This window comes from Crocodylus siamensis, chromosome 7, assembly GCF_052110815.1.
Source record: "Crocodylus siamensis isolate JL-2025a chromosome 7, ASM5211081v1, whole genome shotgun sequence".
NCBI lineage: Eukaryota > Metazoa > Chordata > Crocodylia > Crocodylidae > Crocodylus > Crocodylus siamensis.
Genome location: NC_143401.1, coordinates 23346092 through 23372048, shown reverse-complemented (window position 1 = coordinate 23372048; position 25957 = coordinate 23346092). Strand labels below are relative to the sequence as shown.

General features: G+C 47.9%; 1 protein-coding gene across 3 annotated transcripts in view; it reads left to right on the top strand.

Moving 5' to 3' along the window:
* Positions 1–5582: 5582 nt before the first annotated feature.
* ADAM8 (ADAM metallopeptidase domain 8) overlaps positions 5583–25957 on the top strand; it is a 66430-nt gene continuing 46055 nt past the window's right edge. For all 3 annotated transcript variants that reach the window (XM_090057737.1, XM_090057735.1, XM_090057734.1), the window contains exons 1-5: positions 5583–5715; positions 14155–14264; positions 18939–19015; positions 20901–20979; positions 23787–23863. In XM_090057737.1, the coding sequence (XP_089913863.1) occupies positions 5664–5715; positions 14155–14264; positions 18939–19015; positions 20901–20979; positions 23787–23863 (395 nt within the window). In that variant the 5' untranslated portion in view covers positions 5583–5663. The remainder of the gene's footprint in view (positions 5716–14154; positions 14265–18938; positions 19016–20900; positions 20980–23786; positions 23864–25957) is intronic.

The window sequence follows — 25957 nt, the reverse complement described above, 5'->3', positions numbered from 1 at the left end:
GCAGCTGATTCTGGTAAACAGCATAAAACCATCATCCTGGTCATGGCCTTCATGGAGGTAATCTAACAGCCTATGTACCAGCTAGATGAGTCAGCAGTATCCCTTGTAAAATGAGTCTACGAGCAACAGAGCAGCACTAGATCCTCTTGGCTGATGCTGTATAATGACCTTGTCTGGGGTGGACATAATTTTGAATAGAAAAGTCATGGAAACAGAGCTAACAATGTTAGCCTAACATGCCCAGCAAAGGTTTGTTACTAGCCCTGCTTCAAGTTGCTGCAAAAGCAACCTAAGGTTCTCTGACAAATGCAGAGAAGAGCTCCATCCTGTCCACTGCTGTCATCTCCTTGGCCATGTTTGGACCAGAGCACAGGGAAAGCCTAAGGATGAAGATTCCAGGGCTCAGGTGACAGCACCGCGAAGTCTGGAGTAGACAGGGCTTCAGGTTGAGTCACTTTTGGGAGCCTGTCTGGGGTTGTCTACAGCATGGTGGCAGTATGTCCTCATCAGTGTGGACCTGAGCACATTCCACCTATGCCCTGTCCTGCAAACTCCATACCAGTCCTACCAAGGTGCTCTCAGCATACGGAATTGTGCCAGTGATGGTGTTCAGGGGTGTCCATCTGAGTGCTTGAGAGTAGACACAGGTGATAAGCCTGGGGTAGCTTCACCAGCAAATTTCTATGCTGGGAGTGTGACAGTTGGCATAGGTAGACTGTGAGTGAACAGAAAGGATGTGCTCAAGTCTGTAATTGCCTGGACTACCCCTACAATAACAACCTCCAGGAAGCTGTGGAGTTATAGATAACACCTCACTGCCAGTTTTCATGAAAAGTCCTCTTCACAATCATTGCTCCCTAGCTCCGTCTTTTTTCCAACATGACACAATACCACTGTACTGATTATACGACCAGCTGCGGGCCATTATGAGAGGCCCCTGAGCTGCATGGTCCAGCTGTGCACTAAAAGAACTTGCAGAACTTGTGAGGATGGTGCTTGAGGTTCTGAGGTTTTCCAAAGGACAGCCCTAGTGTATAGAAGAAATCAAGCTGTGCTGTTAGCTGAGACATTGCTGCAGACCATCCATCTGTTGTCTCAAGATAGTGATGTTAATTATGAGAGTGACAAGAGTCCCCATTGCCATGGCAACTGTCTGTAACTAAAAGATACTAAAAGAGAATTTGTGAGAAGCATCTAGGCTCACCCTGGGCTGGCAGTTCCTTGCACGTGCAGGTGTGTGGACCTGAAACAGTTACAAGCACCCACCTTGTAAAGCTGGACCTCTGTTAATCATATACTCATCTCCAAGCCTAAGAATAAATAGGAAAGCGCTATCTCAGTTATTTTTTCAAGCCCCTCTTCTCTCTCAGAAAAGGTTCTAGATTCTCCCCAAAGATTGCTGCCCAGATTGACAGCTGTGGAATGTAAGGCACAGGATGACGTGTCATAAATATGGAGCTATAGAGTAATATAAGGCATAGACAGAGCCTGGGGCTATGAGTGAGCCAAGAACAATGATGACGGAACCTGGGGCTGGAGCTTAGGGTGAGCCAGGGCTGGTAAAGAGAGACAATTAGCTGGGTTAGTCTGAAGTCAGGCAGAAGGTAGGGCAGGGGTGGCACTTTGGAGATTAATTATTTCAGAGAGGAATGAGCTTTCATAAGCAACAGCCTACTTTATTAGAGAACAAGTGCAAATCAGTGCTTGAAAACCAGAAAGGAGCTATACAAGCTGTGGAAGCAAGGGTATATGACTAAGAATGTCTATGAAGTAATAGAAGAAGCATGCAGGGATAATATCAGAAAGGCTAAGGTGGAAAATGAGTTCCTATTAGCAAGGCAACAAAGAAAAGTTCTATAAATAAGATCAATGAAGGCCATCTAAAGATCTTGGTAAGAGAAAGACAAAGAAAGAAAGCAAACAGCACATGAAACAGTGAAGGTTGAAAGGATTCCATGCCTGTCTTATGTCAGTCTTCACTAAAAGGTTAATTTCAAACAGATACTTAATTAAATTAATTTTTAAAAAGGTACGCTAGTCAGAATAGGCAAGGGAACAGCTTACCAAAGATTTAGATAGAGGTATTTAAGGCAACAAGGCCTGATGGAATTATCCCTTGAGTCTTTAAGAGCTAGTTGAATTAATCTCTGAATTGTTTATGATTTTCTTGGAGACCTTGTAGAAGACTAGGTAGATTCTAGAAGACTGAAGAAGGGCAAACATAGCACTATGTTTAAAAGGAGACTTGGGGAATTATAGATCAGTTAGTCTAATTTTAATCTCTGGAAAGATGCCGGAACAAACTATTAAATTATCAGTTTATAAGTATCTAGAGGATACTAAGTTGACAAGAAACAACAAACACAGATTTATCAGAAACAAACTCCATTTAATACTTATCTTTATGGACATAGACAATAGCACATAGAGTACACATTTATCAGTTGCAGATAATACAAAGCTGGGAGAGTTCCAAGTACTCTGGAGGACAGTGTCCAAAGTGATTTTAATGAGTTGAATAAATAGTTTAAAAGTAACAAGATGTGAAACACAAAAACAAAATGCAGAATATATAAGTGTCAGAAATATAGCAGCAAAGGAATCTGAGGGTTGTAATGGACCATAAACAGAATATAGGTCAGCAATGAGATGCTGTTACAAATGAGGAAGTGCAATTCTGGGATGTATTAGGACAGGGGTATTCAACCCCTGGCCTACAAACCACATCCGGCCTGCAGAACTATGTAATCCAGCCCATGAGTTTCCCCATGGGGCTGGAAATTTGGCAGTGTCGGAACGGCCACATTTAACATCGCCACCACTTCCCGTTTGCCAAATTTCACAGCCTCTCAGGAATAGCCCCTATAGTGGTGGGGTGCCCAACCAGGGCCTGATGCAGCTGTGCAGGACTGGGCCCCTGGTGGGCTGTTTCCATGTGGCTGGATGAGGCACTGGTTAGGCCATTTCCATTCAACTGCACTGGGCACCTACTGGGCCAGCACCATGGTTTGGACCCATGGATGGAACCTGGCCTGCAGACAGACATGGGACTGCTCATCTGGCCCACAGGCCAAAAAGGTCAGGTGCCACTAAATTAGGATGGTTGTGTGCTGGGTGCTGTGTGCTGGGTGCTAGGATGGTTGTGTGCTGGTTAAATCTCAGCTTGAGTACTGTGTCTACTTTGGGGCATCATGATTTAAGAAACACATAGACAAATTAGAGACTCCAGAGGAAAACAACAAAAAGGTGTTTAAAAAATATGACCCATAAGGAATGGTTGTGGGAACAGGATTTGTTAGGTTTAAGAAAGAAGACAGGTAGAACATAATTGTCCACTTGGGGTAGGACAAGAAGAAATCAGCTTAATTTCCAGCAGGGGTGTCAAACATAGGGCCTGCAGGCTGGATCTGCCCGTGGACCAATACAGTCCAGGTGATGGGTCTCTGGAAGGACCCCACGAGCCCTGAGGGGCACACACTGGCAACACTGCATAGGGTGCACAGGCTAGACCTGGTGCTACAGCACTGCAAGCAGAACAGGGGGTCATCCAGAGAGTGTGTTGTACATGGCACCCATGCCAGACTGGCCCTGAGCACTGCTTCTGGGGCTGGTTTGGGTCATATCCAATCTAAACCTTACTTTCCTGCAACTTCACGCCATTGGTCCTAGTCCCACTGTCTGCAGCACGAAAGAAAAGGTGTTTTTTTTTCTCTTTTTTATGGCAGTCTTTCAGGTATGTGAAGACTGCTACCATGTACCCTCTTAAGTGTTTTTTCCACAAGCTTACCTTGCCTAGCTCCTTCAGCCTCTCCTTGTATGATTCACCTTTCAAAGCCATGTATCATTTTTGGCATTGGCCTCCGGACCCTCTCTAATTTCTCTGTGACCTTTTTAAAATGTGGAGCCCAAAACTGCATACCATGTTCTAGGCCAGAACCAGTGCACAGAGCCAGTCTGGTGGAGCAACCTGATGAAGAATGGCTTGCATTCAAAAGCCTGTCTAACTCTATGCCAGCTAGACAGTTGGTCCAATTCTAATATAATAAAAGCCTTAGTCTGTCTGTCTGTCTGTAATGCTTTTGCCCAACTGTGCATGTGTGGATTGCCTGTGGCTAGGGCCAGCTGAGTTAAAACAGGAGCTCCTCCCTGGCATCTTCTCCTGCAGCCTCTGGTCGGTGGCTCCTCCGCCTCACCTCCACAGAAACAATAAAAAAATATTGCCACCAGCAGTTTACAAGCCGTGGGGCCAGCTGAGGAACAGCTGCCAGCCCTACCTCCTCCTGCAGCTTCCCATGCCATTGCTCCCACCTGCCCCACCTTCATGGAGGCTTTTTTTAACAGTGTCCTTGCTCTTTTTCAGCCCTCTGATCTTGGTCTGGTGGTGGTGGTGGTGGTGGGGGTGTTAAAAATCTGCCCAAATGTCCAGGAGTAGGAGCAGGGTGATAGGAGGCAGCAGGGAGCACACACGGACCTGCCTGCTGCCACGCGGTGCTCCCTGCTGCCCCCAGTTGCATCCCCCTCTCTCACCCCCAGAGCACAGCAAAATCCCGGACATTTAGGCAGGGCAGGGGGAATGGGGGCTGCAGCTGTGACAGGGCAGGGGGGTTGCCTGCCCCTCCAGGGGGAAAGAGGCAGGGGACAGCGAGGGGAGTGCAGGCACCGGTGCCTGTGCTTGGAGGGGCTGAACAGCCACTGCCTGGGGAGGTGGGGAAGCAGGTGGGGGACATGGCCAGGCTGCCTGCAGGGCACTTCAACCCTGTGAGGAGCATGGGGCACAAGTCTCCCTTCCGTGCTCCAGCTGTGCCAGGGCACAGCTGGAGCCCTCTGACAGGGCCGGGAGGGCAGGGGCTGAGGGGCTGGAGTGAGAGGCACCACCAGGGATGGGGGAGCGAGGGGGTACAGACAGGTCAGTTGTGAGGGGCATCGGGGTGGGGGCTGGGGATTGTGGGTTGGGACTGCTGGGGACACTGGCAGCACCAGGGGGCTGTGGGTCAGGAGTGAGGGGCACCAGCAGGGCCCGGGGGGCAGGGTAGTGCAGTTTGGTGAGTGAGGGGCACTGGCAGGGCTGGGGTCAGTGGGCTGGGAGTGAGGGGCAGCAGCAGGGCTGGGGGGGCTGTGCCTTGCCAGTGATGGGCAACAGAATGGGCAGGGGCAGAGGCACCCCTCGGTGCTGGCCACGTAAACACGTCTTTGAAATCTGTCATTCATGACAGGCAACTGGCTAGTAAAAGATATTACCCTAAGAAATCTTCGCCTCTGGCAAAATTTCCTGACTTCCTTGGTTACACCACTGTGACACTGCTATGAGTCTCGGCACACCGAGAACCGCGGATTCGGGGCCCTTGTCTCTGCCCCAAAGCCTCTCTCTGCCAGTGCCCTGGCTCTGTTGTGCCCGGTCCCAGCCGCGTGCCCGAGGCGCTGCCCCTCCGCACCGCGCCGGGCTCGGCGCCCATCCCCGCGCCTCCGGCACGGCCCGAGCGCCAGAGCCGGCTCCTGCCCCGGCCCGGGACAGCGCCGGCCTCCCCCCGCGGGCTCGGCGCCGCCCCGCCGAGTTTCCTGGGCGGGAGGAGGCTGACTCAGGCGGGGGGTGGGGGTGACTCGGGCTGCCGAGGCGCCGGTGGCTGGCGGGCAGGCAGAGGCGGCCGGCCAGGGCGGCAGCGGCCATGGCCCGGACCCTGGCGCTGCTGGCGCTGTGCGCGGCGCTGGGCGGGCGCGGTGAGTGCGCGCGGGAGACCGGCGGGTCGGGGCGCGGGGCGGCGCGGGCGCGGGCTGGCCGGGGCAGCCGCGCCTTTCTGCCGCTTCTCTAGAGCAGTCGAGGCGGAGGCTGCGGGGCGGACGTCCGTGCTGCGGCACCAAGCACCGCTGCCCGCGCCCGGCCGGGCACGTGGCAGCAGCCGGCTCGGCGGCGGCGGCGGCGGCGGCGGCCCGGAGCCCCGCGCTCGCTCCCGGCGGGTCGGGATGGTCCCGGCTGCGGCGGGCGCGGTGCGGAGCGGCGCGGAGCGGGCGCGCCCCGCTCACCGGCTGCTTTGTGCTCAGCTCGTGTCAGCGCTGGAGCCTCCCGAGCACGCGTCGCACCGCGGCGTTGCGGAGGGCTGCAGCCCAGCACTACCAGACCCAGGTCTGGACTGCAAAGCCCAGAGCGCACAAGTTAGGAAACGGCCGGCTTGCAGGTCTGAAGGACTGCGGCGCCTCCCGTGGGAAGAGGAGTCTGCCATCCTTTCTTTAGGGATGGAGGCTGCAGTAGGTTGCTTATTCCCAGCTCCTTTTTCAAAGCTAAACTATACCCCCAAAAGCTTGTTATTAATGAATTACAGATCATAAAGAGAGAGAATGTTATTAGCTATACATATATCCTAATTAATATGTAAAATAATATCCTGCATCAAGTACAGAGCCCTAAATGAAGGTCAGAATACGATGGGATTATGGGGCAAAACACTTCTTGGTCCACCCTAAACTTCCTGTCGATGCCACTGGAGGACTGTCCCGAAGAAACCTGACCACAGTCCTGCCCGGCCCAAAGCACGGGCTGACTGAGCCAGGCTGCCCACGGACAGCCCCCATGCCCACTGTACTAAGTATAATGGCTTGAAAAAGGAACTGGTTTTTGAACTAGGTTTATGGTTAGAAATCCTGTTTGGGCCACCCCATGGCATACCTCTGTGGCAGCGGGGGACTCTCCTGGACATCTCTGGCCAGGGTCTTGCCCAGCCTAAAATGCAACTTGTTTCTGCCAGCCTGCTAACTGGCAGCCCGGCATGCGTACTGTACTAATTATAATGGTTTGAATAAGGAACCGGTTTTGGCTGGGTTTATGGTTGGAAATCTTTTTTGGGCCACCCCACACTGTGCCGCTGTACCACCTGGGGACTCTCCCAGACATCTCTGGCCAGAGACTTGCCTGACCCGAAGCATGGTTTGGCCATGCCAGGGTGCCAATTTATAGCCCCCCCAGTCACTGTGCTAAGTAAAGGAGTTAGGAGTGGACTGGCCTAGTTCGCCGATGACACCAAACTTTGGGGCAAAGCATCCACGCCAGAAGATAGGCGGGTGATCCAGGCTGATCTGGACAAGCTCAGCAAATAGGCAGACGAGAACCTCATGGTGTTTAACACCGAAAAATGCAAGGTTCTCCACCTTGGGAGGAAAAACCTGCAGCTTCCTTACAGGCTCGGCAGTGCTACGTTGGTTAGCACTATAGAAGAAAGAGACTTGGGGGTCATCATTGACCACAAGATGAACATGAGCCTGCAATGCGATGCTGCGGCTAGTAAAGCGACCAAAATGCTGGCGTGCATCCATAGATGCTTCTCGAGCAAATCCCGGGACGTCACTCTCCCCTTGTACTTGGCCTTGGTGAGGCCGCAGCTGGAGTACTGCGTCCAGTTTTGGGCTCCACAATTCAAAAAGGATGTGGAGAAGCTTGAGAGAGTCCAGAGGAGAGCCACGCGCATGATCAGAGGTCAGGAAAACAGATCTTACGATGACAGGCTGAGAGCCATGGGACTCTTTAGCCTGGAAAAGCGCAGGCTCAGGGGTGATCTGATGGCCACCTATAAGTTTATCAGGGGTGACCACCAGGATCTGGGGGAACGTTTGTTCACCAGAGCGCCCCAAGGGATGACGAGGTCGAACGGTCACAAACTCCTGCAAGACCGTTTCAGGCTGGACATAAGGAAGAATTTCTTTACTGTCCGAGCCCCCAAGGTCTGGAACAGTCTGCCAGCGGAGGTGGTTCAAGCACCTACATTGAACACCTTCAAGAGTAAATTGGATGCTTATCTTGCTGGGATCCTATGACCCCAGCTGACTTCCTGCCCTTTGGGCAGGGGGCTGGACTCGATGATCTCGCGAGGTCCCTTCCAGCCCTAATGTCTATGAAATAACAACCCAAATGAGGAACTGGATTTTGAGTTTAGATTTGGTTGGGGTTTGGGCTGACCTAGAAATCCTTCTTGGGCCACCCTAAGGCAAACCTCTCTGCCACTGAGGGACTCTCCTGGACAGGGTCTTGTTTGGCCCAAAGTGCAGTTTGTTTGTGCCAGGCATCCATGTGACAGCTGCCCGGTCACAGCCACTGTACTAAGTGTATGGGCTTGAATAAGGAATTGGTTTTTGGTCTTGGATTATGGCTGGAAATCCATTTGGGCCTCCCTATACCATGACTTTGTGGCTCCAGGGGACTCTCTTGGACATCTCTGACCCAAAGCATGGTTTGGCTGTGCCAGGCTGCCTACTGTCAGTCCCCACCATCCCCAGCCACTGTCCTAAGTATACGGGTTTGAATTAGGAACTGGTTTCTGGGCTGGGATCAGAGATGGAAATGCTTCTTTGGCAACCCCACACCATGAGTCTGTGGCACTGGGGGACTCTCCTGGACATCTCTGACCAGAATTTTGCCCAACCCAAAGTGTGGCTTGGCCGTGCCAGGCTGCCAGCTGACAGCCCCCCATTCTCACTGTACTAACTGCATAGGGTTGAATAAGGAACTGGCATTCAGGCTGAGATAACAGATTGAAATCCTTTCTGGGCCACTTGACACCATGACTCTGTGGTCGGGGTTGGGGGCGGGGGAGGGGGAGGATGGAACGGGGCACTCCTGGGGGACTCTTCTGGACATCTCTAACCTGAGACTTGACGGGCCCAAAGTGCGGTTTGGTTGTGCCCGGCTGCCACCTGACATCCCTCCTCCCCCCAGTTGCTGTGCTAAGTATAAGGACCCAAAATAAGGAAAAGGATTTATAGGTATAATCCCAGCCCAAAATCCAGCACCTTATTTGGGTCTTTATATTTAGCACAGTGGCTGGGGGGCTGTCAGCTGGCAGCCTGGCATGGCCAAAGCGTGCTTTAGGCTGTGCAGATCTTTGGTCAGAGATCTCCAGAAGAGTCCCCTAGTCCCACAGAGGCATGGCGTGGGGTGGACCAAGAAAGGTTTCTATCTATAATCCCAGTCCAAAGTTCAAAATTCAAAATTCTGGATCCTTATTTGGGTCTAACATAGGACAGTGGCTGGGGGTGTGGAGGTGTAAATAGGCAGCTTGGCACAGTCAAATTGCGCTTTGGGCCAGGCAAGTCTCTGGTCAGAGATGTCCAAGAGAGTGACTTGGTGCCACAGAGTCATGGTGTGGGGTGGTACATATGGATTTCCAGCCATAATCCAAGACCAAAAGCCAATTTCTTATTCAAGCTCATACACTTAGCACAGTGGCTGGCAGGTGGGGGATGTAAATTGGCAGCCTGGCACAGCCAAACCGCGCTTTGGGCTGGGCAAATATTTGACCAGAGATGTCTGGGAGAGTCCCCAGGTGGTATAGAGGCATGGTGTGGGGTGGTCCAAAAAAGATTTCCAACCACAAACCCAGCCAAAACCGGTTCCTTATTCCAGCCCATATACTTAGTACAGTGGCTGGGGGACAGCCTGCCAGGAACAAAGTGTACTTTGGGCCAGGCAAGACCCTGGCCAGAGATGTCCAGGAGAGTCCCCCGGTGCCACAGAGGTATGCCATGGGGTGGCCCAAACAGGATTTCTAGCCGTAATGCCAGCCCAAAAACCAGTTCCTTAGTTGTGCTGTTATACTTAGTACAGTGGGCATGGGGACTGTCAGTTGGCAGCCTGGTATGGCCAAACCATGCTTTGGCCTGGGCAGGACTGTGGTCAGGGTTCTTTGGGAGAGTCTCCCAGTGGCATGGAGAGGAAGTTTGGAGTGGCCCAAGAAATATTTTGTCCCATAACCCCACTTTAATATGACCTTCATTTAGGGCTCTGTACTTGATGCAGGATATTATTTTACATATTAATTAATACATATGCATAGCTAATGAAATTCTTTCTCTTTAGGATGTGTAATTCATTAAGAACAAGCTTTTAATGGGTATAGATTAGCTTTGAAAAAGGAACTGGGAATAAGGAATAAGGACCCAGGAATAAGGAACTAGGAATAAGCAACAACCTTGATCCTCATCATGCATCAGAGGTTGCCTTAGGGGTGAAGCATTGTCTTTCTGGCATTCTTCACTTTGAAGTCAGTAACAGTGTAATGTTTCCTAGGTGGATTTTTTTTTCCTTTTAAGATCAAAATCAGATGCTCTAATTACAACTGCAGCAGGTCTCTCTTTCTAGCTATGCTTCACCATCACCAAGCACAACCTGAACATTCAGCGCTGGGTAGTGATATTTTTGTTAAGGGACTAACTACACTAGCTGATAGTCCGAAAAAGCTGCTGTCCTTCTATTGGAGTAACAGGCCCCTGGCATGAGGTCATGGCTTTTGCAAATGACTGAGGTCTGATCTGAGTCAGTTCCTACCTTAGGAGCTGGGGAGCCTCTGCCTCATCTGATGCCCTCCCAAAGAGGCAAGATGAGTTGTTGGAGTGGTCAAAGAAGCCCAGCTTGACTCTTTCTCTACCAACTAAGCAGCAGCTGCTTCAACAGCTTGCAGATGTTCCCAGTACAGCCTGCTGCCGCTGCTGCGCTGGCTGCAATGTGGACCAGCAAGCACATTAGAATATTGATATTCAGTTGTTATTTTGGCAAGCTGGCAAGTTCTTCCAAATGACAGAAGTGAGAGAGGGACAGTGGCGGTTACCAGTTTATATCCCAGCAAATTTTGACTGAACTGAATGATAAAAACAGGGTACTGCTCTAGTTTTAGAACTTTCCCCCTTGCTACAATTCAAAGCCCCACCACAAGCACTTCAAGGTTTTAAAATAAAGGGCACAAGAGTATTTCATAGTTGGAAGGTTGTAATTAGCTCACCCTATAATTTCACTGCTGATAATTTTGTCAGAAATAGTTAATTGGCTTAGGCTACTTCTCCAAATAGCCTGCCACGTGCCAAAACCCCCCAAATGTGTCTTGTGGCTTCCAAAACTTTTGGTTTTACCCCTCTCAATTTCTGAGGTGTCGCAAGAAGAATCTTTGTTGCACAGGAACCTGAAAATATGCAGAGAACATAAAATAGATTGAAACTGCTGTCAAGCTAATAGAGGATTGATGCACTGAGTTTATGGTTCATTTCATATTTAAATGAAAATCCCATGTTTTAGTGTAAATGGAGGTGCTGCAGAATTTCCGGTACATTCAGAAATGAGTTAGGAGTAATGTGATCCCTGTGCAGAACACGGCTTGTTTTCGCTGCTTGTTTGTGGATTGGGAGTGAGGGGCACTGCCAGGGCCAGGATTCTGTGAGTCGGGAGTGAGGGGCAGCAGCAGGGATGGGGGGCTGCCGGTTGGGAGTGAAGGGCATCAGCACAACTCGGGCCGGGGTGCAAAGATTTTTGGCTTGGGAGTGAGGGGCCAGGGGGCTGTGGCTTTATTTTTGTTTTACATGTAATTTCTGAGGCAATAATACTTGTTATTTACTCTAACAGAAATGCTCCCCCCCCATGGGTGTCCTCTTTTTTGGAACTGGAAATATGGTAACCCTGCACTTGGAGTAGGATCACAAAGAATGCATCAATGCTAAAAACTATGCAGTTAACCTAAACTCCCAGCTGTTACGGCATTACAAGCAAAAAGGGACAGTTCTTATGGTCCGTCATGCAGACTGGTTGGATTCCTTTGTCCATCCTGTAGACTAGGGTTATATTTGTCTAACCCATCTTCTGCATTCTCACTCATTCGCACTCATTCAGCCAGGTACTTTCTACAATCCACTGCTGGGGTTTGACCAGAGGGAGCTACTGGTGCCAATGGTGTTCACAGGTTTTCAGAATCTCACCCTGTTGATCATCATCTCTAGAGAAACTTGCTGGATCATCATAACCTCCTACCCTAAGGCTATACTCTCAGTGAAGCTTGTGACTCAGAGATGGGAGGGTATGTGGTGGGGAGTAGCTTTGGCCAGACTCAGGCAAAAAAAATAATAGTTATCTGCCCCTGGCTGCCTGTCATATGGCCCTCGATGGCTTGCCAAAACTCAGTAAGCAGCCCTCTGCCCGAAATAATTGTCTACCCCTGGCCTAGCTCATGTGGGGAATTTGTGCAGTCTTAACCCTTGCCAGCATGGCATGCCCAAGTGAAACCTGAGAACTGGTCACTGCATGGTATCCCAGATTTTGCAAACTGCTTCAGAGCTGGAGGATTAGAATGGTTTCCAACTCCAAAGCCTATTTCTAAGGATTTTTTTTTCTCTTATATGAATCAAACAATTCACGTTTTAAAGAAAATTGGATAAACAAACTCTATCATGTGCTATTAGTCACATGAAGTCCACTTTATTCATGGGGCAACATGCAAACAGGGCTTGAAGCTGGGAGTGATGGATGGGCAGCCCTGCTTACTTCCACTTGAGCTAAAACAGCAACAGCAGATGCCTGCTAGACTCTCTTGAGCAGCCATGATACATGCTGTGTCTGTGAATTATACAGCTTTTTGCTAGGCAGCAACAGGCTGGCGGTAGTCATGATTCTAAGCTTCTATTCCTGGCTGTGGTAGGGAAATGTGATAAAGGAAGTTAAATCAGACTTGCTATGCACGTAGACCTGGTGTATTCACTTTGAAAGGTAGCAGGGCTGAGTCTTGGTTGTATTGTTAAAAATTTAGTTCTGCCATGAGTGACTTTGTATAATCTTACTTCAAAAAATGGGACAGAATAAAAAGAGGATACTCACCCATTTCTAGTGTAGGGTGTGAGGCTTTGAGCACAAGTGGGTGATGAACTATACCGAACTACAAACAGCAGTTTATAGAGATGACTTCTGAATCTTCGGTCACCTGCCTCTCATTGTAATGGACCTCTGCTTAGACCAGGGGTGTCAAACTCATCCATCCCTGTGGACCTGATGAGTGGCATGGGGTTGGTCCACAGGTTGGACTGGTCCCACAGACCAGCTCTGCCTTGCAGCATGGCCTGGCCCTGAGGCTGCAGTGTATGGCAGGGCTGTGCTGGACTGCGGGGCTGTGCTGCATGGCTCTGAAGCTGCCATTGCTGGTCTGTGCTGCACTGTCCTGGGGCCACTGCAGCACTGCACTTCACAGCCCTAGAGCCACTGCTGCATGCAGTGTAGCTCCAGAATAGTATGTGGCTGCTCTGGGGCTGTTGCACATGGTGGCTGCTGTGCCACGGGGACGCAAGCTGCAGCAGGCGCTCAGTGCAGTGCATGGGGCCATCTGGTGAGTCCCAGAGTGACACACAGGCAGTATGTAGTGGGAGCTTTGCTAGATGACTAACACAGGTAAAAACTTGTGTGAACTTTTTGCACTGTCTTCACCACATGCTGCCTGTGTATCACCCTGAGACCCCTTGACCACTCCAGCTTAGACAAAGGGGTACTTATATTTTGATTTCTCTTTCTCTATGCTACTGAGCTTAGCCGGGTGATTCAGCCTCCTGTATCTGAAATGTAAAACATCCCGTGAAATAGTATATGGTACTGCCAGCCCCAGGCATCCCAAAATGATGAGTCAGTACCTCCAAACTCAAGAGCTTCGCTGAAAAATCAAGAGATTAAAAAAAAAGATAATGCATCGTGTTGCCTGCTGGTTTCTAAGCCACATTTTTCAGCTTTCTTGGAAGAAAACCCATGGTTAAGCTGCAGGCAGCTGGTATCAGTAAATCAGGCTTTTAAAGAAAAAGCAGTAAAGACCACAAGACTTGGGGTAAAATCCTGAGAGCTTTCAACACTAAGAACAGACCAGCTAGTGTGTGCTGGATAGGTGGAGCTGTTATATGTGCTGGAGAGGTAGAAGTATCATGCGCTTCTGCTATGTTGAGCAAGCATGTTCTGTGCCAGTCGCTTTGCGTGATAAGAACTCTCTGATGATCACATGTATACTTTGCTAAGAAGAAAATCTGGCTACTTTTCTTCTATGTTTTAAAGATGTCTGTTGTTTCACAAGACTTGGCCCAGCTGCTCGCAGTATAGGACAAAGGAACTGCCATTGCAGCTGTTTTCAGCATTGTCCTTTGGAACCTAGAGGGCATGGCAAATGTTACATTTTTTCCTGTTTATTGTCAGAAATCAACAAAACACCAGCTAGCAATAGTTAGTGACCGCAATACAGATAGGCATGGAGCTACAAAATGAGTCTTGTGTTGCCCCTACCCCATTGGGAAGATAAAACTATGTTTGGGTTATTGAGCATGAGCTGCACTGTGTTTGCCTTTCTGTTGTGTTTTGCAGAAGGGTCTGAGATTTGCATATCTTTACAGGAGCCTTTGCAAACCCCCAAGAGAAGCTTGCCCATGTGGATGCATATGAAAAGATAATACCTCATAGACTGCCAACAGCTTTGGGGAAGAGAGACCTTTCTGCACAATTTGTAAGTATCAGTGTTTCTAATTCAATGAACTCTACGCCCAGATTCAGGAGACAATCCACTTGGAGCCTGGTACCAGACCCCAGATTAGCCCTAACAGATCATGGGCTTTCTCAGACTTGCAGTGGCCAGCCACTGAATGACTATTCTTGGATCTAGCCTATGGAGCCATGTCATCTAACCCACAGGGCTCCCCACAGGTCCAGAAATTTGGTGGCGTGATAATATAACAGCATTAATGATTGCAGTTCTCTGTTCTACACTTTATCTAAAAATTCTAGGAGCTCAGCAGCCTGGATCTGGAGAAGCTGTATCATCTAGCCTGCAGGGCTGCCGGCAGGGCTGGAAATTTGGTAATAGGTGGAGTGGTGGGAGCTTCTGCTGCTTTGGGAACTGCACCAGTTATTGCTGCTGCTACCCAATTCCAGCCCCGCAGGCCAGATGACATAGCTTTGTGTTTCAGATCGAGCTTGTGCACCAGCTTTGTGAAGCTCATCTGGCTTGCCAGGGCAGATGAGTTGTACACTGTTAGATAATTGCAGTGCTTCCTTTTAGGCTTGAAGGCTATGAGTAAATAGGGTAGCGTGCTATGACTTCCACTTCGCAACAGGAAGGGTGTGGTAAAACCAGGAATGGAACTAGGTCAATTGACTCCCGTTCCTACATTTTAGACACTCATCCATTCTTCCACACAGAGCTCCAAAAGCTGTTTAAATCAGCAGATAAATCCCAGAGAAGGCACGTCAGTTCAGGAGAGGAGATCTCTTTCTCTCTCCCTCTCTTTTTCAGTAGCTGTCTGGCAGGCAACCTGGTTGGCATAAAGCTGAGCTCAGAGACTTTTTATGGCAGGAGTTTTGCTAGATGACTGACACAAGAACTCGTGAACTTTTTGCATTGTCTCTACCACAAATGATATAACTCTTGAAACACCAATTCAGAGCAGCTTTCTTGAAATACTTAGAGACAAAATTAGAATTGCTAGTGGATTATAATTACCAGTGTCAGAATAATTTGTTTATGCGGCAATGTGGATGTTGCACACTTTTTCAGAACTGATCAGCAATATGTTACCATCTTTCATGATTTAGCACAGGTCTCATATATGGGTTTTTTCCTCCTTAAATGCACACTTCCAGGCATCAGCCATCCATAAGTAGGAATTTCACTTTTCATTTAAGAAAAGTCATTTTTTAGTTCTTGTGATTGGAGGGGAAAGCATGATTGCTAAAGGCACCCAAAGACAAGAACCTATATTCTACTATTTTAAAGTGTCTTGATTTTTAAGGCACTCTGATGATTTTGCAGGTTTAACTCATGGTTTTTTAATGCAACTATCAATACTAGATTTGTCATGTTAATCTTAGTGTTAGCCTCATCAATGAATTTTAAAGATTTTTAATATCTTAAGACATTTAAAAACACACAACACTTAAGAAGGGCTAGATTTCATGTAATTTTTTAAACCTGAATTTCCGAGTAAATTCTTGGTACAACATGTTCTTATGTGATTCAAACCCTTTCTGATTAAATAGTTTCAAAAATACTCCCTGAAGGCATCTGTTCTCTTTGCTGCAGAAACCTAAACTCATCATGAGGTAAACATTTGGTAGACTATTTAGAGGTACCATCTGCGCCATTTGTATTGAACAATTTGCTTTCTTTCCTTCTTTGTTTTCATATTGATCCCAAGGAAGAGAGAGCACATCTAAAAATGCATCCTTTTGTTACATCTATGTAAGATGCATATGTAGCGAGAGAGATGATGGATTGGTGTAGCATATGTATGGCCTACATACATGAGTTTAGTGTGTGGCGGGCCAGTAGGGGGTGCTCCTGCATTGAGCCACCCACTTCCTGCACCTGATCACTTTCCAGGCTCCGAGTGCCTCCCTGGGGGCACCTCACATCCAGCTGACCCCCTTAATGTAGCACACCCGCAAGCTTGGGGGTAACGTTGCCACCACCCAGGGTCTGGACTGGTCCATGAGGGTACTTGACCCACTGCAAGAACTTTGGGTGCTTCCCTCACTCTGAAGCACAAATAGTGGTTTCCCTTAGTCAGCTGGACCAAGGGGACCCCAAAGCATAATTTGTACCCTCTCCCAATAAGGCTCCCATGCTAGGTACAGAGGAGAACTTTATTGGTTATAAGGGGCAGGTTTAGAATAGGGTACAGTGTAGAGCAATATCAGAGAAATCCCTTAGAGCAAACAGGGTCATGGTAATGAGTAACAATGGGGTGTCAGTAGAGAAGCAAGTGCAGTTAGCTGGTTGGCATAAACTCTCTCACTTTGGCTCTGGGTGTACTGGCTCTAGGCGCAGTAGGCCCTTGTGTTCTATGGAGCTCTACACACCCTTTCACAGCAGGTAGAGAAATGAATCACTGCATCCAATATGCACCCCAATATGCACTAGGGCAGAGTGGAGCTCACTGTGTTTCCCCAAATCACTGAATCTCTTTATAGCTGTTTCAATCTGGTTCTCCCTGCACTCACCCTGATGGAGGCATCTGTGGGGTCCCTGCTAATTTGCATACGGGAAACAGGAGATTCCAGCCCCTGGAGATGAACCTCTCCTTTTTCAGTTTGCTCTCTGGGCAGAATTTCTTTTTTCTAACCTCAGGACAAGTCCTGGGATTGTGTCTCAACTCTAATCACTGCCATAGAGTCACTGGGAGTTTGACTGAGTCAAACTGAGTCACCCCACCCCACCTCTGTTCTGAAACTAGAAAAGCCCATTGTGAATAAAGGAAGAGGTGCTTAGGGTAGCTTTATTGGGTCTTTTCAGCTGCTCTGCATTTTTCACAATTCCTCCACCAAACAATTACTCCTCTTTTTCTGTCTGACTTGCTACCCTGGTCTGCCTCAAGTGACTTCTGTGGCTTTTCTGCAGATCTGCATTTCTCAAGGATTGTTTACTGGCTTGGAAAAGTTGCCAACAATAACAAAGATTCATTTTGTTGGCAGACACTAAAAGAGACCATAATCTTGTATGGGGATGCTGTTCATCTCTGAAAAATTCATCATCAAGTTCCGTAGACAGTTTCTTGCATCTCCTGCTTAGCCAGAGTGTTTGTTCAGGTGACGGTGTGTAAGAGAAACACTTTCTGAAGACCTTTGGAGTTCCAAGGGCTGCAGCCAGAGGCCACTCAGGTGGCCACTGGGAGACTCAGAAGGCAAAAGGGCAGTTTTTTTTTATCTGGAAATGGATTTTTCATTCCCAGAATGACCTCAAATTAAAAACACAAAACTGTGAAATTTAGAGCAGTTGACTCACAAGGAAAATCTCTCACTGTCCCAGTTGGATCTCTGTGGCATAAATGATACCTATTCACGTGACAGACCTCTGCTCCGACTAGACCTCCTAGATTTGCTGCGAGTCTGCTGGAGCATGCTAACCAGCAGCCTCTGCATCCCGTGTATTCAGTATTCCTGCTTTTTAACATGGCAGCAGGGGCACTTTAAAGCGCATTGAACCAGTTTTAATTAAAGTGTCCCTGCTGCAAGTTTGAAGCATGGGATGCTGTGGGAGCTTTAATTAGAGTGGCAATCAGAGCCTCTCTAATTAAAATGCCCCCCCTTCACCCTGTAGCATCTATATAGATGCCCTGAGAGACTTTACAGTTTCAGTCTAATTTCAGCTCCACATTGTTTTCTTTGGTGAGACTTCATACTTTAATATAGTAATTAATAGTATCACTCGAACTGAAGAGATCAACTTTCCTCAATGAGAGCAAACCCCAGAGAACTGAGGGCTGTTTACCCTGTCTCCTGGTAACATAGGGCCTGGGGAGTTTATTTCCCCACTTCCAGAAACTGTGGCTTCCATCCAGGAAGAGCAGGCAAGAGCCTTTGGCAGTGATTCTTTCATGAGCCTTTTGCCTATCTGACTGCTATTGGTCCCAGAGAGAGGTCTACAAGCATATGATATTGCTCTGCTGAAGCTCTCAAAGTATTTCACAAAAGCAGCTGAACATTTTGCTTCGTGTAGGGGGCATTGTACTCATTTTACACATGTGGAAACCGAGGCACTGAGCTGTAGTGGCTTTCTCAGTGTCAGACAACAAGTCATTGGTAAGAGGAGAGAAATAATGCAAAAGAGTCATGATTCCTAGTTCTCACTTTAACCCTTTGACACATATCCTCTCACCCCTAAGATACTGTAAGCCCTACTGCCTGATGATGGTCTTCAAAGTATTGGACTGAAATCTGTGCCATTGTATCTTCACTACTGTTGTTACTCAGGTTTGCTAGATTAAAGCTACCATAAATGTTCCTACACCTCTGACTGCGGTGTGGATATGCCCTGAGCATCTCAGGCAAGTTTACATCTCATGGAGGATAGAAAACCTTGGCTACCTATTAGGTGCATGAGGCGCTAAAGTGTGATTCTTTTTCTCCCTTCTCTAGTCCCTGAAAAATGGTTCATGCAAAAGATGGACAGGGTTTCCTCTTCCTTGCTGCTTTTTGTGATTCATTCTTAATGGTAAAATGTTAAGCATGTTACAAAAGTAAATGGATTAATGTATTTTCATGACTTGAACATGGTGGAACAGAATTACATTTAGGTATCTTAAGTCCACTTAGATACCTAGCAGGTGGAATTGAATATGCCCCTATCCATGTTACATTTCATTGGTCTAATGATCACAGGATTGTCTTGTTCTACTTCCTGCAGAGTACATATCCTGACCATATTTTCTATGGCATCCGAGCCGAAGGGAAGGATTATGTTCTTCATCTGAAAAAGAATAAGTAAGTGTATAGTGGTGTGAGTATGGCTTGGAGAGTTTCCTAATTAAATCATTTTTAGCCTAGTTTTAAGTCTGGCTTCTTTTCTAAGCCACATTGTTTAGTTCAGAAGTGAAACTTTACGGAGTTTAAGGGGCTAGAACAGTAGAGTATCTGGGACCTCTAGTTGAACTCTTTGATCCTTGAATTGAAACTTGCCTTCCTAATGGCTTGGGTCCAGATCCAAAACAAAAAGGAGCTTATTCTGGTTCAGAGATACCTCATGAAATTTCAGAACCCAAACCTGACCTCAGCCTAATTTAGCCTCACACCCAATCCCCTTGTCTGTCTGTATTTGTGTTTTGTGCCTATCACAGGGTGCTGCACCTGGGGAGAGGGAACCAGCATTATGGTTATAGGTTAGGGGCTGCCCCTCTCAGCAGCACAGAGGCAGAGAGGGATCTTGAAGTCACAATTGACTCCAGGATGAATACGAGTCGCCAATGCGACGAAGCAATAGGCAGAGCCAACCTCACCGTCATGCATCAACAGGGCCATCACTAACAGGTCCAGAGAGGTCTTGCTCCCCCTCTGTGCAGCGCTGGTCAGGCCGCAGCTGGAGTCCTGTGTCCAGTTCTGGGCACTGCACTTCAAGAAGACAAGAAGGACATGGAGAACCTGGAGAGGGTCCACAGGAGGCCACTCGTATGGTTGAGGGCCTCCGTGGCCAGCCCTATGAGAAGAGGCTGAGGGACCTGAATCTCAAGAGGAGACTGAGGGGGGATCTTGTGGCTGCTTACAACCTTATCAGGGGCCAGCAGCAGGGACTCGGGGAAAGTCTGTTCACCAGGGCCCCCCTTGGAGTCACCAGGAACAATGGCCACAAGCTGAGGGAGGATAGGTTTAGGTTAGATATTAGGAAGAAGTACTTCATGGTAAGGGTGGCCAGAGCCTGGAATAGGTTTCCCAGAGAGGTGGTGCTCTCACCTTCCCTGGAGATCTTCAAGAGGAGACTGGATAGGCACCTGGCTGGGATCTTATGACCCCTGCCACCCCCCAGTGCTCCTTCCTGCTCATGGCAGGGGGTCGGATCGATGATCTGTCTAGGTCCCTTCTGACTCATTGATTCTATGACTCTATGATGGTGTCTCTGATCTCTGATTCAGAGTTTATTACCATTTCCACAGCAGCATTACTGCTTCTCCTGGAACTCAGCTCTTAGCTACTCATCCCTGATCCCTGTTCACATCCTGATGCCCATTCCCATTGTTAACGGAAAGGGGGAAGTTCAGTCTCCTTCCACTGTAACTTTATGGCAGAGAACTCATAAGTAGGGAAATACATGTCATGTACAAATCTGCAGACTGATGGCAGGGGAAGAATAATTTGTGATTCATGAATCTGTTTCTGATTGCTTCTCCTCCAGGGTTTTGTTTGGAGAAGTTAGCTCTGCCCACCTGTTGCTGAGTTCCCTACTGTTCCATTTAGAGGAACTTGTCTTCTTGTAGCCCCTTTAGCAGTAAATGGAGGTGGCTGTATGATCGTGAATCCTCACCAAACACTGACTCAGGTTACTTGCTTACCAACTATCTATCAGACAGAACATAAAAAGCAGTTCCTGTTCTGTGGCAATAATAGCTTCTTCTTTGTAAGCTCCACAGAAGAAAAGGTCACATTCCAACTTATGGCAAACTTGTGGTGTGGGGATTTTCCAGTAGGAGTGCCTGCAGTGATGTGGTACTAATCATGATACCTTGCTTATAAAAATAGTGTAATAAGCTTCAGTGTCAGGGCTGCCAAATCAGCAGGATTTGGCTGGATTGCAGGGTCTTCTCACACCATCTGGTTTTCTCTCTGGAGTATACTGTTCAGCTAGAGATTTACACTGTCATCCATTCCTTTTTTACAGGGGACTGCTTGGGGAACACTACACTGAAACCTATTATTTAGAAAATGGTACAGAAGTCACTGAGAAGCCAGACACCCAGGTATGGATCCCATCACTATGCTAGTTGATGCAAGGTGGCTTGTGCATGACGGGAGAGCTGAAGGTTATGCTGAAGCTGAGGATGTCTTAGGCCAGATCTCTAGAGCTTGTAGTGTGTCTTCCAGTATTTTCCACAAGCAAAGTAAAAGGCTTTTTTTTTAAGAATGATTGGTGCCTGAGATACTGAGATGTAGGTCAGGACTGGAGCTGAGAATGCCCATATCCATGTCCTTGTGTCCGTGTCCCCTTTCCCATAGCTCTGGAAGACAGGTGAGGGTTCTGTGAACAGAGCAGCTCTCAAGGTAAATGGAGTTATTCATGACATGATTGAGAAAAAAGACACTCACCTTCATCTCCATCATCCTTTCTCCAGCCATGTGCAGACTGCCTGCACAGTGGGAGAGGGTTAGGCTGCTTGCATCGTGTAGGTGGCCTTGAAAGGAGCTAGGTTGCTCAAGCTTAAGGGAGGAGTCATGCTGTCTGTGCTCTGCCTGCAGCTGGGAAAGGGCCTGGGATGTCCATGTGGTAAGTGGGAGCTGGGTTACCTGTGCTGCCCACATGGCAGGCGTGGGGATGGGCTGCCCACACTGCACACAAGGGAGGCCTTGTTGCTTGTGGCTGGGCAGTCTGCTGCCAAGGTGCCATATGGCTCCCTGCCACCAAGAAGTTGATCAGCCTTGCAATAGACCAGGGGTTTTCAGCTTTTTAAAATAAGTGTACCCCCAGTGGCCAAATGCAGAGGGGGATGGGAGGGGCTCATGGCCAAAAGTGGAATGGGGAGGGGTTGCAAGCTTTCTCCTGCATCTGGCCAGCCAGGTGGTGCCTGTGTGGCTTGCAGAGGGGTGCTGCTGCTTTGCCCCCTCCCCGGCCCTGCTCCTGGGCAGTGGCGGTGTGGGGTGGTGGGTGGCAGTGCTTCGCCCCTGTTTGACCCCATGTACCCCCTAGGGCCTTACCAAGTACCCCTGGGGATACATGTACCCCTGGTTGACTGCCTCTGTGATAGACCATAAGACCAGAAGGGACCCTTATGATCCAGCGTGACCTCCTGCACAGCACTGTCTTAAGAAAACTTCCCTCAGCAACTTCTGCATTGAACCCAGTTGACTCCTGGCTGATCTGGGGCACAGCACTGCTTTGCCTTTCTCTGGCATCTTCCTTTTGGGTACAAAACAAAGCCTTGCACCATCCCAGAAAGGAAAGTCAGACAGGTTATCATCCCATCTTTCATCTATGGAGACTGAGGCTCAGAGATCCCATGGTCACAGCGAAAGACCCAGGAACAGTCCCCACTTTCCTGACACCCACTCTGACTTCTCAGCAGTTGGTTTTGCTTCATGGTCAGAGCGTGAATTGGTTCCCTGTGACCAGGGTAATAGGGAGACAGGCCAGCACAGGCTCAGGCTACCCCTCAAAGACAGCTGAGTTTTGTGGGGAGGGCACTACCGTGATTTCCATTCTGGGCCATTCTGTCTCCCTTTGTGGGAAGCTACGCAGGATGCAGCATGGTCACAGGGAGCACAGTTACATGAGTTGTTTTTTCTCTGTCAGCAACTCTGCAGGTGCCTAGTGTGGAGTTGTATGCAGGGACTCCTGCCTCCACAACGTTTCATTGTCCCACCTCACAAAACTTCTCTAGCTCCCAGCAAAACCTTGATCCTAACTTCCCTGTGCAGCAATGGTTAGAAAGAAACCTTGATTTCACCTACCCTGTGCCATCCCAGCCTGGCTTCTTTTCAGAGCACCTGAACTGGCCATTCTGCTCTGAGAGATATCCTTGCAAGACATCTGTAGGATGCTGCTGTGTCCCTGGATGGCCTTTAGCTCAGCTTGCTTTTGGAGCCTCCCTTGCTGTGCCTGCCTGACCCTTCACCCTCATTCCTACTCCTCTGTAGGATCCTCATATCCCCAGACAGGCCTTCTCTCTCATCCCAGGTGAGAGGTCAGCCCTGCTGTCCCCTGTATGGCTTTCCCCCCCTCAGCTCACCCAGTTCTGGTGCTTTACCACTGCTCTTCTCAGATAGCCTTTACTTGTCCGCTCAGCTTCTTCTGGTGAATATCTCTTCTGTCTCCAGGCAAGCTCTGCCCCCTCAACCTTCCTTATTCTGCACACTATCCATGCCGCCCCTAGGTGGCCTTTTATACCCAGCCTGACACACTGTGGGGAGAGTTTGCTATCCATGAATGTTTTTTGTTCCCTACCTTTCTCCCTTGCCCTCATTATAAGAATAGGGAGACATCTGCATGTCTCCAGAGGGCAATCCTATAGTTATAATGATTGAATTTATACACCCAAAGGGGACAATAGAATCACTCCTGTGCTTTAGCTTGTCTCAAGCTGAGACAGTCCTATTCCATAAGGTGAAACAGAATTTTGCTCTTAGTGAATTTTTTGCTCCCCTGGATTATCCACAGTGGGCATGTATAAATGTGCATTCATGTCAGCTTAAATTGTGCAGTAAGCTACTGCGCAATAAGTAGGACTAGGCCAGTATCTACACATGCAGGTGTTAAAGTGCATTAATGCTGTGTGTGGAGTCCACACACAGAGCGTTGCTGCGCAGTAAGGCATCTACGTATGCATTACTGCACAGTAATTAATCGGGCATAGATTTGATACCTGCATGATATAGATATCAACTTTATGCTCAAGTCGGCATAAGTCACCATATTTACTGCACAGTACAGGCATGCGCATGTTGATGCATGCCTGTATTGTGCAGTAATTTTAGTTACTGCGCAGTAAATGTGCATGTGCAGATGTACCCAGTATATTGCAGATTGACTTAACTTCTGTTTTCTCTGGTGCAGGATCACTGCTTTTATCATGGGCATGTTCAGGGTTACAGCGACTCAGTGGCCAGCATCAGTGCCTGCAAAGGACTACGGTATGTTTTTTTTAGCTTACACAAGATGCACAGAGAGGAGGGAACATCAGAACACACAGAGGCAAAGCCTACAGTAACACTGGGGGGCAGATTCTGTCATCCCACATTTGGATGTCATTTATAGTAGGGAGAGGTGGGTGAAAATCCTACTGTTCTGATCCGGTAACATTTTAGACCCATTCCAGGCCAATTAGTGTGACAGAAAATCAATCTGATTCTGGTTTGGTGAAAGGGTATGTATGTTACATTATACAATATGATGATATCACAATATATTGAATATACTGATGTATCACCTCTGTGCAATGTATCGATGTGCCTTCAAACCAGGATGTCATCTCTCATGATTTTGTGGCAACTCTTTTGACATCTTTTTCATAAGGCCACAGTTCTGGGGTCATGTGAATATAGAAGCATCTTAGCTTTCCTTTTAAAGAAATCAGTTTCCTCCTGGTTGTAGAGAACAGCTTGAAATATGTCCCAAAAGTGACCAAAAGCCAGAAGGCAAATATGGAGAACCATATTTTTATGTTAATCTGATTTTGGGGGTCTTGCTCATAATGTTTTGCTACTTGGGATTGACATTTCTGGGACACTTGCATGTTGTTATAATAAGGATTCTAAGGTACTTTGAAATATGCAGGTATTCAGGTATCACTTCTCCCAGTCACTGAAATATTGTCTCTTTGACATGAAACATAGCGGCTGTTTTTCAATGCACAGCAATTCAGAGGAGGAAGGGAACAGCACACTTGCATCTTGTTGTACAGGAGGGGAAGCTAGGAAGAGGAAAGATGAAATTAGTAGGACGTTGTGGCTAAGACTAGTTGTGTGCAATGTTTGCCAGAACCGCAAGTGTACTTGCAGTCAGCCTTGACTGGGGTTTGGGCTGCATTCCTGAGCCATTGGTTTTACCAGCTGTTTTCTAACGGAAACATACGCTACTTGGAAATGTGTGTTTAAGAGTAGGTCTGGACTGAAACCCGGGTCTGGATATTCATGAGTGCGGGGACATCTGGCTTCAGATCTGAACTTTGCAGCTCAAGCCCCCTTTTAATGTGAAGTCACTTTATCTGTCCCTTAAAACATATTCTACACACTCCATGTTAGCCCCTGTACTCTGTTGTACCCTCTGCCCAGCTCCCTCCATACTGAGTCACTGCTGGTAGCTATTGTAATCTCTGGGGCAGGTAGAATTAAGATTGCATTATGGGGCTGGTATGTAATGTAATTCTGCATTTTCTAGTTTTCTCACGACTATGTTTCCATTATCTCCTCTCTTTTCCTAGTTTTCAAAAGCTTGAGTAACTAAAATTGAGGTTTTATATAGACTTGAGACACCTCTGGAAAGTTTGAACTCTCTGAAAATAAAGTCTTGGGACAATTGATTTAGTCCTCCTGTTTGTTTTTTCTTTCTTGGCCAGTTTGCCCCTCACCCTATGATGACTTGTTTCTTTATTAGCCTTTTGTGATAGACATTGTCAGAATCATTTTGGAAGTATAAATGTCAACCACTTTTTCCACAAGTTTATTGATACATTGTCAACTTTCTAAGAGATTAGTAAGATATAATTTTCACTTGCAGGAAGTGTGGTAAGTAAATCCTATCATAATCATTTAGGCATTTTCATATTAGGCATTAATTATTGTTCTACCAATTTGCTAGGAACAAATGTAAGGTTTACTGACCTGTAATTCCTTAGCTTGCCCCACAAGCTCTTTTAAAATATAGACACAGTGCCAATGCCCTCCTATCCTCCAGTACAGCTGCAGTATAGAGAGAAAAAGAGAGTTCCTTCTGAATTCCTTTCTTCCCCAAGCCCACAGGGCTCAGAGGAAGATGACAGCTGCTTTCATCCTAGTACCCCTAAAGGAATAGGATTCACCTCTGTGTGGGCCTACCAGTACTAGCACAGAGACTTTGGCCCTATCTTTTCCTCTACTACAGTTGGGGTCTGTCTTTGTACTTATTTTATATCCTGAAAACTGGAAGTTTTACCAGCATTGGCGCTCCATGTCACCAGACACACACCTAGGCTCCATATCCAATGCTTTATCCATTTAATCAGAAGGAAGCTCCAGACTAGCTTCACT